Source organism: Takifugu flavidus, chromosome 6 (genome assembly GCF_003711565.1).
Source record: "Takifugu flavidus isolate HTHZ2018 chromosome 6, ASM371156v2, whole genome shotgun sequence".
In the NCBI taxonomy this organism is placed as follows: Eukaryota; Metazoa; Chordata; class Actinopteri; order Tetraodontiformes; family Tetraodontidae; genus Takifugu; species Takifugu flavidus.
In genome coordinates, this window is record NC_079525.1 from 3,095,303 (window position 1) to 3,109,410 (window position 14,108).

Consider the following 14,108-nt stretch of genomic DNA (forward strand, 5'->3'; position numbering starts at 1 on the left):
TGTAACCTGGAGGCCCCTAGTAGAGCAATTAGAGGAGCCTCCCTGCCCACCTCTTGTAATGAAGCCCAGCACATTCTGGAATCTATAGCCCCTTTAGTCTCCCCTAATGGGACATCATTATTGTCAAAGAAACAATGTAAATGGAAATGAACATACTCATTAGCCAGTCGCAGTGAGAAACCTTTGGCGCTCTCAGCTTGCAACTCCTGTTTCCGAATGCACACACACATACACAGATTCCCTTCCCTTTGGTTCCAGTTCATGTGGACTGCTGCTCCACTGTGCATTTTTTTATGTTTCCAAATGTGTACTGAGGAAGATGATATTCATGTTTTACACAAGATAAAAGACCCATGTAGCAGATGTGGATAATTACAAAACTAGCATTAGAGAGTGTTTCTACAGATCTTTAATATTTCACAGGTGAGCTTCTGTATAAGTCAAGGTTCCACGCCAATGCACCTTCGCTTATCTCTCCTAGGAAGCACCTGTGCTGCGGTCTAGGTCTCTGTCCCCAGCCAGCAGTGTGGAATTGTGTAGTGGGAAGAGAAGAGAAGCAGAACAGAGGATTCAAGACCTTGAAGAGCTGTTGCAATTGAAGGTAACTAGTTAATACTCCTAATATCCTCTCATCTTCTCTTATCAGACTTAATCCCTTTATCCCCAGATCTTCTTTATGTCTTACTGTATAATGTGTATTTCCCTTTTTCACATTACCTCTGCATTTTCTGTCTTAAACCTCTGACAGCCATTTTTCCACATGACGTTGTCTGCAGTTGTCTTGCATCATAGCAAAATTGCTAAATAACCACTAATAATAACAGCTTGTTCCTACGGCCATTATTTCACATGAGATTGCTGCTATCAGCTGTCCAGAGGTCTGGAGCTCGGTAATGGTCATAGTCTCCACAGGGTCAATTGCACCAATGCCGCAGCTGCCTTTTACATGACCTTCTCTTACAGTCACTTACACCCGTGTGCACATAAACAGAATGAGTCCAGACAGTGAAACACTGAAGCTGGACAGAGGCAGCGATTTCTTTCCGTTGAACAGTATTGATTGTATTTGGTATTTAAACTTCATGTTCACTATCAACACTCAAAATTGGTAAAACGTGTTTTTTATTGCCTGTGTTTGAGTTTAGAAAATGTCATTTCATTCGAGTAAATGAGCATATCCTCCTTTGCCATTGTCCTGCCCTCCTTGTTAGCTTTCCTTTTCTTTGCCATCTTTCAGGTCAACCAGGAACTATGTAATTATGCAGAGGTCATCTCCTTTAGAACGCTGTTCTAGGAGCACATTAGGCATCATTTTCCTGTCAGATCTAAAGTGTTACTTCACCGGCAGAAATGTAGTCAGGTAACGCTTAACATAGATTTATATGACACGCATGAGTGTTCTGGTTAATGGTGCCAGCCATTTACGTGTCTACTGCTGGAGGGGCATTTAACAACAGATTGAGAGCGAGACTGTGAATGGCAGCTCAAAGTTGTGACTGTATTAATGAGGCGGTTTGTCAGGAGCAGGGTTTATTGTTTGGATCTGAACTTGAGAAAGAGGCCTTTCATCAGTTTCATTTAATAACTCACCATTACTCCAGTGTTTCCAGTTCATTGCTGTCATGTGGATCCTGTCTATTGGTTTACCATCCTGTCCCATTGACATGTTGACCTTAGTAACTAACAGCAGCAGACAAACAAACACTTCTCGTTACAACAGCCCCCCCCCCCCCCTTCTGAACACTTTCAAGCAAACAATATCTGTTGCTGCGTAATTATTTTTCAGCTTGAGAACATCCAGACATGCGTATGCTGGCCAAGTAAGGGGGTGTATTGATTGGTACGCAAGGGTCTGCGGCTCGATGACCAGAGCCGCGTCACCCAGGGGAAACTCTATAAGGAGCCTAGAAAACCATGATGTGGCTAATTCCCTGCCACTTGCTCGATCCTTCGTTCCTTCCCTGCCATCAGTCAGTTTCAACTTTTATTTTCCCTCCCCCGGCTCCTAGTTCCACCAGTTAACACTGCCCCGGTCTGGCCCCTTTCATTAGAGCCTTGTTTTTGAGAGGTTGGGGCAGCTTGAAGAGGTCGAGGATGTCTTGTCGATGTCCTCTGTGAATAATCCACGCCAGGGAAAATCTATACTTGTCACACTGGCAGTCCGAACGGGCATTGTCTGTGTGTATTTTGTAACCAGTGCATGTTTGTGTGCTCACTCTGTTCTCTTTGTCCTTGTTAATAATAACAGGGCTGAGGGCTCGCATTTCCCTCTCTGCAGGGCAGCCGTGTCATATCAGCAGTAAACAAGCTCCTTCCCTTCAGAAAGCGCTCGACAACTCTCCCTAACCCTGGCCACTCAAGCAGAAACCTGTCCTGGACTCTTCCTTCCACTTTCCCTTTTGCTTTCTTTCTGCTCTCATCTCTCTCTTCACTCTATTTCTTCCCCCTATTTTCACCTCCCCCTCAGTCGTTTTCTCTCTCTCCACCTCTGTTTGTCCTATTTGAAAGTGTTTTCTCCATCGCCCACTCTGTTAAGGTCAATGTGATGGGGAGGAGGGGTGCCCCTGACAAGAAAAATCTATATGTTGTCTTCTCGTGCTCCTTCTTTAAAGCTAGATTCCAGTCTCGCTGTGTTTGTAATAGCTGTCAACAAAAGTGTCAGTAACGAGCCCACCAGTGCACACCCCACTGCTGTAAGTCGTGCTGGTCATCAGTAACTCTCGTGCTGGTTAAAGGATGTGTCTGTAACTCTGCTCAGGCTTACATTGGCCCATTTACTCACCGTGTATACGTTGTCTTTGAGCGATGCTTCAGTTGTCCACGAGCTCCTTATCATTAGAGAAAGAGTTCTGATGCTGTTGGTAAGGGTGTGCCAGATTTAGATATATTGGGAAATTGATAAAGATCCCTGTGTCTTACAGATGGAAGAAAATGAGGAGCTGAGAAGAGCTCACGATAATCGCCGGGAACGTATTTGTGTTATTCAAACCCACTACAAGACTGTCAGAGAACAGCTGAGAGAGCTGGAAAAGTCTAATTTCCTGTGAGTATACTATGTCTTGCTGTGTGATAGATGTGGAAATTGTAAGAAAATAATGTACACTCATGCAGGTTTTATGTAGCGTTCATAAAACCCGACAAAGGAACTTGGACAACATCATCAACCGTCAGCAAGAGATGTTTCAGAGCTTAACCTGTTAGAAATTTCTCACAGGTAGTATTAGGATGTCATTGCTGCTCAAATGTTGCCAGACAAAACCCTGAATGCGAGGTTTTGAGAAAATGTATGAAATTCCTCCCTTTGTCTTTGTAAAGCTCTGAGGTCTTAAGCCCCGTCTGGATGGACCATTTTGTGCCAAGTCTGTGTGTGCTTTTCTACATCTCTCTCCCCCCCCAGCGTTCATTAGGATGTGAGAGTCATAGGCTGGAGGTGTCTGGTCCTGGGGGGTGTAAGGTGTGTGAGAAGCCCTGTGGAGGGAAGAGGGGCATTTCCTGTTTCAACACATTCTATTCACAAGAAACCACATGACTTTCACTCAAAAAAAGGCTGCATTCACTTGAAGGTTTTGTTTGCTTCACCCTCCAAGCCTGCACCTTTTTTCTCCAATAGTATCGGCCCATTTATTATTTTATTCTATCAACTACTTACATATGCTTGGTGGCCATGTGGAGCAATTGAGACCACCCCCTCAACCTTTCTCTCCGGATTAATTAAAGAAAACAACTGTGCAATACGAGTCCGTGAAAGTGGAGTGAGAAGGGGAGCTCTTTCAGTGCCAGGCTCGACCCGGCTCATGTCAGCTCAGCAGCATGTGTCTGAGACAGTGGGAACAGGACTGAGAGATGTAAACTCCCAACAGTAGTTGTGCCGCTCCTATACGTTTTAGCTGCTCTTTAGAAAACAGTATCTGTACGAAACATCTTGACTCTGAGAAATTCCATGACAGAAAATTGGTTAAGAAAGCTTCGAAGACCAAAAGTCCATTTTAATAAGACCGAGTTGACGTGATATTGACTCAAAGGGCATCTCTGCCCTTTGAGTCTCAGCCTTCTATGGTGGTAGTCAGTCACTCAATGTTATGATCCCGCATTCATTTTGCATCAAGCATCAGTCCTAAATAGATCCGAACCCATCGGGGTAATGCCAGTGTGAATGAGACACAATAGAAAATGACTTAAATACTCCCTTTAGTGCTGGGAAGTCGGGGCCCTAACAAGTCAGCGGGGATAGGCACCGAGTCTCATTGCATTTCATGCTCGTTAGGGATTCCCCTGTAGCTTCCATGCTGCGTTGCTGCTGCCTTTTTGGAAAGGGGTCGGGGGTTAGTTACCCCCTTTGTTTACAGGACTAAGATCAGACTCAGATGCAAATACCTGCTGTTCTTAGAAGAGCTTTTTTGTTTTGTACCAAAAATTAATTTGCATTTAAATTTGCTATACCTTCATCTTTTTATTTTACACCATGTCAAAAAAATATTCTCTCGCCACCAAAATCAAATATTAAATTAACGGTAAATAACTGTTTGTGGATAACAAACCCTTGATCACTGTCACTGTGATTGCTCGCCACACCCAGGAGATAACTATCGTCCAGTCGTCAAGCACACGATGCTTCCGTTGCCTCATTAGTATGCAAATTGAAAACAGTTGGCCAGTCCAGTGCAGCGATCCTGCCATTCACCATTACCACCACATTTTCCCAAAATGCCATGTGGACGAGGGAGGAGGGGAAAAAAGGCCAAAGTCTTATTTATATTCGAAAAGGGAAAAAGTTTTTTAATCAGCCGAGGCACGATGGGGGTGAGCAAATAAAATTAAAGGTTATTAAAGCATCCGTACTCAGATCAAAGTTGCGCCCATAAACAGATTCCCCCTGAATCAGAGCAATTAGCCACAGCATCGTGGAAAAGTTCTCTCCATTTCCTCCCGCTTAATAATGGAAACTAGGAAAATCATCGAGGGGAAGCTCTGAGGCCTGAAGAAGATCGCTCTCTCATGGCTCTGCGTTCAACAGCTTTCAGGCCCACTGTAAACAAATTAAAACGTATAAAGTGTTAGCGTGACTTAATAAAGCTTCATACACTTTTCATAAAAAATGCTGTTGGTAAATTACATACTTCTCAAATCACCTTGAGACAATTGAAGCTGAGTGTGGGCAAAATATCATGTTCATCTCCCTCTCCAGGCGCAGCTCCTATGTTCACAGGTACCTGCAATAGAATGAGTCAAGGTGTATCTATCAATCTGTGACTATATAAGTGAGATTATCCTTTAAGTAGCTCCACTCTCTGGGAAAGGAACCAAAGTCAACTCACACACATACACTGCGAATAAGTTCAAGGGCTCTAAATTGCTCACAGGGGCATCAGGAGTATTAAATGAAAACATTTGCCGTTTCTCGGCAACTTCGGTAGTCCCAGGCTTCGGGGTTTAACTAGTATTAGCGTAGCATGGCTGTGTCTACATAACCCATAATGACCAGAGAAAAAAGAGCCCTCCACTACTGCTCCACCTAAGTGTTTGAGTCTCTGTCAGTGTGTAAGAAAAAGGTGTCATTCTCTTCTCATTTACTGCATTGGCAATCTCTGATTTCTTACTAAATGCCATTTCAGTTTGCAAATTAAAGGCTAATTGGAATCGAATGCGTTAGGCTTGAAATGATTGATGAGTTTGTGGTGTGTAGGGATGCTGCAGGGACTGTGAGTGTGTGTGTGTCTGTGTCTGTGTTAGAGAATTGAAGGCAAATTCAATGGAGGGCACAGCCACTGAGCACAAAGTGCCATTAAGTATTCATAAGTGAGGTGTAGATATTTGAATGACCTCGTTTGTGAGTGTGTTTTTGCCATTATTTACATTTCCATGGCACACGGGGAATGGTCCACCGCCCTGCCACACGGGCTGTGCCCTGGGCTCTCAAAAACATGCGTGTACATGATTTGCCACTGAAATGTCAAAGTCAAGGCTGCTCATTTAAATACTACTGATGACGGCTGAATAATAAAAAACAGTGCGAGCGTGAGGGGCCGTGTCGTCCCAGGTGAGTTGACCCAGAGATGCCAAGGTAATGTATAAGGGTATGTACAGTGTTTTTCCATTGTTCTTCCATTGTTCCATTTGTTTGTAGGCCTGGTGGAAAGATGCAGCGTGCAGAACCTTGGCAGCTGAGACAAGAGAACTGCGATGCCGTGTGGAACGAATTGACGTACTTCAAAAATCTCACCAGGAAGCTCACAGTTGAGAAGTAAGTGCCATGTTTCATCGTGTCCGCACACGCCATCGGAGCGTGTGTGAATGTGATTTACATGACATAGTAATGTCTTAAGATGCTGACACCTTCATGGTTTCTTCTCTGTGTTCATTTGTTTTATTGTTGCCTGTTTCTGTTTTTTTCATCATCTTTCTTTCCTCCTCTGTCTTTCTCTAGGTGTTGTATGACCATTGTCTCGTTTGATCTTGAGAAGCCCCTCTAACCCAACTGCTAACACTGACCCTTTATGATGCTTCACAAAGCTTGGCCTTGAGCCACAGCCCTCCCCTCCCCTCCCTTTCCTAGCCTTCGCCTTCTCCTCTTCTCTCCGACAGCCTACTCTTCTCTCTCCTCCTCTTCCCCCTTTCCCACCCGACTTCCCTGTTGCCACCCCCCAGCCGTCTGCGATAGTGAGGTGGGTTGAGGCCAGAATTCTAGTACTTGCCCCCTCCACTCCCTCTCCTACTTTCCCCCCTGCCCTGTCCTCCTAATCCCAGCTGAACTCATTATGATATAGCCTGACTGCCTCTCTCCAAGCCTGAGCTGTCCGAGCTAATTACAGACTAGCAGCCCTAGTGCCGCTGATGTTGTTAAGGGATGTCCATCCGCCTGCCTGGTCCGCCCGGCCACGACTGGGGCTGAGTACAGCAAAAGAGAGAAACGGATGGGCAGGGGTGGAGCAGAGAGGTGGGGCTAACGGGCTGCGCTGAACATGCAGGGTCCTTGAAACTGACCTGCAAGGGAAATCATAAGGGATGCCGGACAGCCAGGCTTTGTCTGAGCTGTGTAAAAGGTCCGTCCTCTGGAGGGTTAGCGTTGATCCCCTTCATGTGCCCCTGACCAGGTCTACCTTATCGCCTCCACCCCCACCCCCCCTTCCCCCCTTTACTCAAAGTAAACTAAGCTGAAGTCATCTAACTTCAAGTAAAGACAACATTATCTTCCAGGACACCCATAGCTTTTGGCAGTTCACATTTTAATATTACCAAAATGTCATGCAGATTTAATTGTCTAAAGTTAATCATTGGCAATATTAGACAGTTTTGCATAATATTTTTAGGCTAGCTCATAGCATGTTGTTTGGGAAATTCAGATGGGTGTAATTTGGTTTAAATCACTCATCTGCATCCTCAATTCTACTCAACAAGCTACGCATTTAGTCACTGCCCAACTTCATTTTACCACAGGCTTTCTTCAGTATTTATTGTGGGAATAGGCTCGGTTTTAACATCTCTAAAATGCAAATTTTTGCTGTCAGGAAACTGAAATAGCAAAAGTGCTTTTGTCTTTGTGTTGCAGTAACAAGATCATGAAGGCATAACAGCCTGGAGACTCTTGGGACGTGTAGTCTTTGCTTGTTGTTCTGTTGACCGTGTTAGAAGAAAGGTTACACCAGGCAACATTATCCACTAATTGCTAATTTAGATTTAACTCCCGGCAGCTGAAACATTTAGGACCAAATGGAGGCACCTTTGTGAAGCCTTAAATTGCTGATGGTTGAAGTGTTTAAATGTGTGTGCTAAAATTCTCAATTTATCCCCCATTCTCTTCTTCACTGTCATAATATGATGCACAGATGCTCCCTCTCACCTTGTCCAAATCAGCACCGTCTTGCCCCCCCAATGACCATTTGTCAAGAATGAATATTGCTGGGATAACTCCTGCACAGTGGGTCCCCACAATGTTAAGAGGTTATAGAGCACTCCCTCCCAGTTAGCAGTTCAATGAGGCGAACCAACCTCTCCAAGTCGCCACTGCTGCACGGTGACTTTGGGTGAAGTTTACTTTTGTAAATAGTTTTACTCATATTCTTTTCTTGTGAAGGAACGACATTTGGGATCAAAAGTACAAAGCGGTAAGCTGTGAAAGCTTTGGAAACCACCGGTGATGCATGTATTATCATTATTTTGTTGATAGACACATTAATGATACAGAAATCCGCGTCTCATCCTCGTCAGCCCATTAAAACTTGCTCGGCAGTCCCGCTGCTGGTTGATGTAGATAACTGGCAAGCAACTGTGGACAGGGTGGGCTATAAAATTCGCAGTGGGATCATTCCACAGTATCTGCTTCATTATGCATCTGTCTGCAGCACTCCGTGTCCATGTGTGATAATTGTTGTTAAAGGTCTGTTGCTGAAAAGAGGCAGGGATTATTAAGGCCCCATAAACAGAATAAACACATGCAGAGCGCTCTCGGCCTTAAGATGCTTTGCTCCGATGACATCAAAGCATAAATTAGTTAGCGATTACTCGAGGAAAAAGCCTCCGAGATCATTTGCGCTGTGGCAGCAGTTGCAGTTCCTCTATAGAGAGTGACTATCGTGGACGTCGTGCTCCCCAGTAAACGACGTTGACTCTAATTAATTTTAATAAAGTTTACCCTGATGGCCTTCACATTCGTCTTTTCCTCCATTTCATCTCGATTCGCTAATAACTAATAGAAGTAATGAGAGTCTTTTGCCCCATGTACCAGAAATTAGCTGGAGGAGGGACACACAAACAGAATGATTTATGCATGTTTTTAAACCAAACGGCACAAGTTTCTTCCTTCATTAATTACTTTGTAAAATAATTATTGATTGGCTAGTTATGCTCCACAGGCTTTTAAAGCACAAAAATGCAGATACCTTAAACACATCTCCCGAAATATAAAATATTGGATCCATTCATTCCTCGTTAAATAGATTATTGCTCATTTATGTGGATATTTGTAGCGGATGCTCTGGAAATATTGGGTTTTTTCACCTGGTGCTACCAAGGTGTGGTGCCCATTTATTTCTTGCCATCATTCTATATCATAATGTATCATTGAAGACTCGCTGCTGCATCACCTGCAGACAAGACATAGCTGTGAGCCTTCTAAACTCCTCCAGGGAGTCCCCGTTTCTGCTGACCACAGTGACTTATCCACCCAAGCTCCCTCCATGAATGAACAGCCCACTAGCCTTATTTAACCATCGGGGACTCACCCACCAAAGCCCCGCAAAACAAGACTCTCTCCCCAGCGATAGAAATGCCAGAGGTGTTTTCACTCCCTCACCCCGTTCCCTAATCTTCCAGTGTATTTTTATGTGCCGCGCGAGAACCCGAGAGTAGTCTGGGATGTGAATACACAATGGCTGCAGATGATGTTGTGTTGTAAACCCTAGTGGATGGAGGCTGGCAGTTTGTGCTTTAAGCTGTGTTCCTCACAACGCAGGTGGAGTCGAGATCAAATGACACGGAGCGGATCGCTTTGGGCTGAAGTTCTAGCGCTGCCCAAGACATAAAATGTTTTCAGAAATGAGGCCAAAGGAGCAGCATGAGGCGCAGGCTTAAATTTCAGACCACCTCATTACCAAACAGAACACCTGTCTGTTGCCGTTAGTTTAGTTTCTTCAATAAAATTGCTCTACCTTCATCCAAACTGAGGGTTTTTCTACCTTAGGTGAAGCTGCTCAAGTGGCGAGGGGATTGAAATTTAGCATGCTAGCTTGATTGGATTTAGCTTCCTTGTTTTACTGAATGTCAGGAACAACTGTGGAGAATAGAGTTTTTCCTCAGAGAGCCTGTTTTTTAATTTCAGATTATTATCTGGATGCTCAGTGGGTTTCAGTGTGAGGATTCCAAAATGGACAGTTTATTCAGACTCAGTTTATATACAAATCCATCATTTTCATCATGGATTTGTCAGAAGTCTGTTCATGCCCTGCTTTTATTACAACCCTCGCGGTGGCCTGGAGCTGCCCAGCGCTACAGTTGTACTCAGAACCACTCAGACGTGAAGCATTACAGAGGAGTATAAGTTGCATTTAACTCCCTTTTTTTGGACTAGTGCTTGCCTGCACCCACAGTTAAAGTCTTTTTTCTTCATCTTCTCTGCTTTAGTATGTACATTTAAAGCAAAAGGAATCATTTGTGAAAGGTCTGCAGCTTTTTAAAAAGTTATATTTTCAAAGTTTTTCTATCATTATCTATAAAACTTTCCAAATGAAATAAGGATGAGCCCAAACACAAATCTTTAATCTGATTCATTGGCATTTTTTAAAACCTCTGCTAATTCTGTCTGGACAGAATCACTGAGTACGACTATACGAACTATATGATCTCTACTACAGCGTTCTGATGGGAAACTGGAGGCGTCTCTCCAACGAGCTCCACATGCAATCGTATCCTTCATCCCTCCGTGATAGAAGCTCATCCTTCAACAAAATTGAATGTTTTGCACGCAAAGTTCAGTTTGGCATCAATACTATCAGCATGTGAAAAGACATAAAAGCGAAACACGAGATGGAACCAGCAGCCTCCACATACTGCATATTTCAGCTCATTTGTCCCATTAGCAGCCTGGACACATAAGGCAATGCCGGTGCCTCATCGACTTGAGTTCATTTATGGAGTAAAATCTATAGAGGAGCGACACATATCCATCTGCTTCCTCAACCCCCCTGAGGGAGAGTCATTTCTGGACTTATTTAACGTGCGGTCAGCCATCGGACCGGGCCTCTGCTGGACTGCGTGGGCTGAAAAGCTAATTACTTTTCTTCCCTGTGCGATGGCGATAACTTTTCCCAAATCATTTTTCTCTTCAAATACTTGGGGAAGAAACTGCCTTGGTTAATGTAGACAGGAAAAAAAAATGGATCGATTTTAAATGAAGTAAAATTAAAATGACATCATGCCACAAATGCCCTGTATGTCCTTAAACACTTGGAGTGTATCTGCCATGCTGCACTTCCCAGTGGACAGAAGACCTGCTCCTGTAATGAGGTTAATTCAGGGAAGAATGCCACTACAGTAGAAGGAGCTTGTTTTTAGCGCTTCTCTCTGACTCTCTGGAGCAGAGGGGAGGGAAATTAGGTGTATGTTTCAGGTGTGCTCGTCTCAGCGGGCTTGTGCGTATCCTCTGTAGACTTTAGCTGGGGTCCTAATAATAACTTGAAAGTGCAAAGTCTCAAGCATGGCTCCACATAATTAGCCTTTAGCAGGAATCAAGCTAATTGCAGGGAGGTAATTGTGCACACCTTCTAGTCTGACTGTTTCTCTTTCTTTCTTTGTGTGTGTCTCTCACCGACATATACACACACTACATTGTTGTTTTCATGTTTCTTGTCACTTTGATTTCCTAATGAATTATAAAGCATTTTAATTAGTCAAAGTCGGTGCTAAAAAAGCCAGCGTGCCAGATTTCAAGTTTTTGCCATAAGAGTCCACAGTGAGCTCTTGAAATATTCATTCCATTCTTTTTGGGGAAAAAAAGACACATCTGACATGCTGTGTGAACATCGTGTCTGCAGAACCAGCCTGGAGGAGGAGCTGGACATGCTGCGAGTCCAGGCTGCCGTGGACCGGGCCACCGTCAAGGAGCTCCACCTCTGTCTTGCTAATGAGCACATGGGTAAATAGAGAAAGTGAATGATTCTGTACCAAACTAGTAATCAGAAATTTCACCTGTAACAGAAGATAGAAAGAACGAGAGGACACATGTGAAGTATCCCTTTTACCTCTGGGCCATGTGCACGTGTGAGGAGAATTAATTAGATGACTCCCGGTGGATTCAACAAGACAATTCAATTAGGACTTGATCAACTCCTTGCAAGTTGATTGGAAGTTCAAGTGGCATCCATCTTGTCCTGCATATATCCTTCGCACAGTTGTAACGCGCTGCTTTTAATCCAATCTGCTACCTTTTGTCAGGCTAAGTCCATTGAGTCCACCGGTCTTAATTAACTGGTTCAATAACAAATCTGTTCTAGATCACTTTAATTTACCTCACAACCAATAAAGTGTCAGGTGGAGCTACAAGTATCTGACACTAATTTAAATAGCAGATCCTTTCCTATTGACAGCCAAGTCAGGAGAAATGCTCCAACGTAAGATCCTTCAAAATGGCGAGTTTATCCTGGTGTCGTTTGCTGGTTGATTCTAACCCATTTACATACCCACGGTGCATTGCTGTAAATCAATGCACAGTGGAATTGAAACAGAAATTGTCTTTGTACAATATTTTTCGACTACTTCTATTTAAATATTTATATATTGTATATTTTAATATTCACTGTATAAAAAGCAGTTTTAATGGTTCGTTTCAAAATAGGATAATTGTCCATATTGTCAGTATTTAAATTGGCATGAAACTGTCTGAACTGCCATTTGAGTTTGTCACTTTTTTGGGGGGTGGGGGGGGGTCACCAAAAACTCATGTCAATATTAAGAAAATGCTATTAATGGCCAGAAAATCTGCTGCAAAGGAAACTCTGCGGCCCGATCAAAGGGAGTGAGATTTGAAGTGCTCACGCCAAGATCACGCTAACAAAAGGCAGCAGATGAAAGGAATAGGAGCTCTCGTACTGCAGCCGGCGAGAGCACGTGGGAGGGACGTTAATATATGCTGCGCTGCCAGGACCTCCTTCAACAGCATGTGACTGGGGAGCCACCGCGACTTCTTATCAAGGAATCGCTGAGGTGCCAACTTCCATGCCACCAGCACCGGCGCGGGATAATTGTCTCCCAACCTGGTTATGTATCCATCGAGCCCGGCAGCCCTCCTGTCCTATTTGGTGCTGCGTCTGATCCAGTGTGACGCGCCGAGAAGACAAAAGACTCGGCTAATTCAGAGTAACAAACTTCCAACGCAAGGCACGGGGAGCCACGCTTCCTCCACGCTTTTTTTTTTTTCTCCACGCTTTTTTTTTTTTTTTTGTCTTAACTCACCGTCCAGAAGATGAGCTGACCTGAGAAGATCAGGTCCTGAATGCTCAGCATTTCCGGCCACGTCCTATAAATGATTTTCGTCACGTTTGCGTGAAAGTGAAGGGAACAAAGTTCTGTGTTTTTTTTTGTGTTTTCCATCATCCTCATCCATCACAACATTCCCATTTACACCGGTCGGACTCTGAATGTGCAACATGTGTGCATCACATCCCAAGTCACTGCTGTATTCATGGTGTTGTAATCCTAAAGCTCAAAACATACAACACGTCTGCCACGGCCACTTTTGAACTCCTCAACTAAAGAATTATACTAGTCTACAGAGATTAGTTGTGCACTGGGGAAACTCCGTTGACTACAAAGCTGTGCAGCCCGGGGCTTTGTGGTCGCGAGGGATTCCAGCGCTCTTCATTGTTTGTTTTGGTTCCCCTGAGAGAGGTTGCACATTGCATGTGTCTGCGTGTGCTTTTGAACGCTGATTTCCTCTTTGTGGACCGCTGAAGGAAGAACACAGGTTAAGATTTTAAAATGAGCGAATAAAGGGAATATTTCGCTCCAGGTCCCTTTGAGTTGATTGATGAAAAGAAAAAGGAACCGGGTCCCTGTGAGGAAGATCAGGACCCTCATAATGCTAATTGACTTAATGTACCCTCTGACGTGAGTTTCTCTTTTTTTTGAACGAGCAGCATAAGTTTGATGGGTTGTGTCACAATAATCTGCTTTGTTCCTGCCTGCAGAATTGCTGCACAAAGTGGGAAAGCGTGAGGTCAAGAGCAGCGCGCCAAAAAAAGCCTCTATTTCTTCTGTGCGACTGGAACAGTCATTTAAAAAGGTACAGCACTAGACCGCCATTAAAAGTTCTTTGTCAGTGCCAATGAAAGAAACCCGACAGAATCATAACTGTGGAAAATGCTAGACTTAAGAGGAAAGGTCATGCCATCATTTTAAAAGTCAAGATGGAAATAAGAAATAATTGTTACTGTACTGAATGTAAGTACTTCAGCAAATACAGCATGGGGGTGATTTAAAGTTATAGATCAGAGATGTCAGGGGTCTGCGTATATTTATGCATATATCCTTTTAAAAAAGCAGTCAAAAGCAGGGATGGGCATGTGATTTTGTCTGAAAGGCAACAGGACACAGCAGCAGCCACAGTGAGGACTAAATAA

General features: G+C 43.8%; 2 protein-coding genes across 3 annotated transcripts in view; both read left to right on the forward strand.

The window, feature by feature from the left end:
- The window catches only part of sh3gl2a (SH3 domain containing GRB2 like 2a, endophilin A1), a 180,404-nt gene that overhangs the window by 121,149 nt on the left and 45,147 nt on the right, over positions 1–14,108 (forward strand). The window lies entirely within an intron of this gene.
- Positions 1–14,108, forward strand: part of cntln (centlein, centrosomal protein) — a 57,372-nt gene that overhangs the window by 18,455 nt on the left and 24,809 nt on the right. For both annotated transcript variants that reach the window (XM_057034538.1, XM_057034539.1), the window contains exons 11-15: positions 482–601; positions 2,922–3,043; positions 6,125–6,241; positions 11,526–11,626; positions 13,677–13,771. In XM_057034538.1, coding sequence (XP_056890518.1) covers positions 482–601; positions 2,922–3,043; positions 6,125–6,241; positions 11,526–11,626; positions 13,677–13,771 — 555 coding nt within the window. The remainder of the gene's footprint in view (positions 1–481; positions 602–2,921; positions 3,044–6,124; positions 6,242–11,525; positions 11,627–13,676; positions 13,772–14,108) is intronic.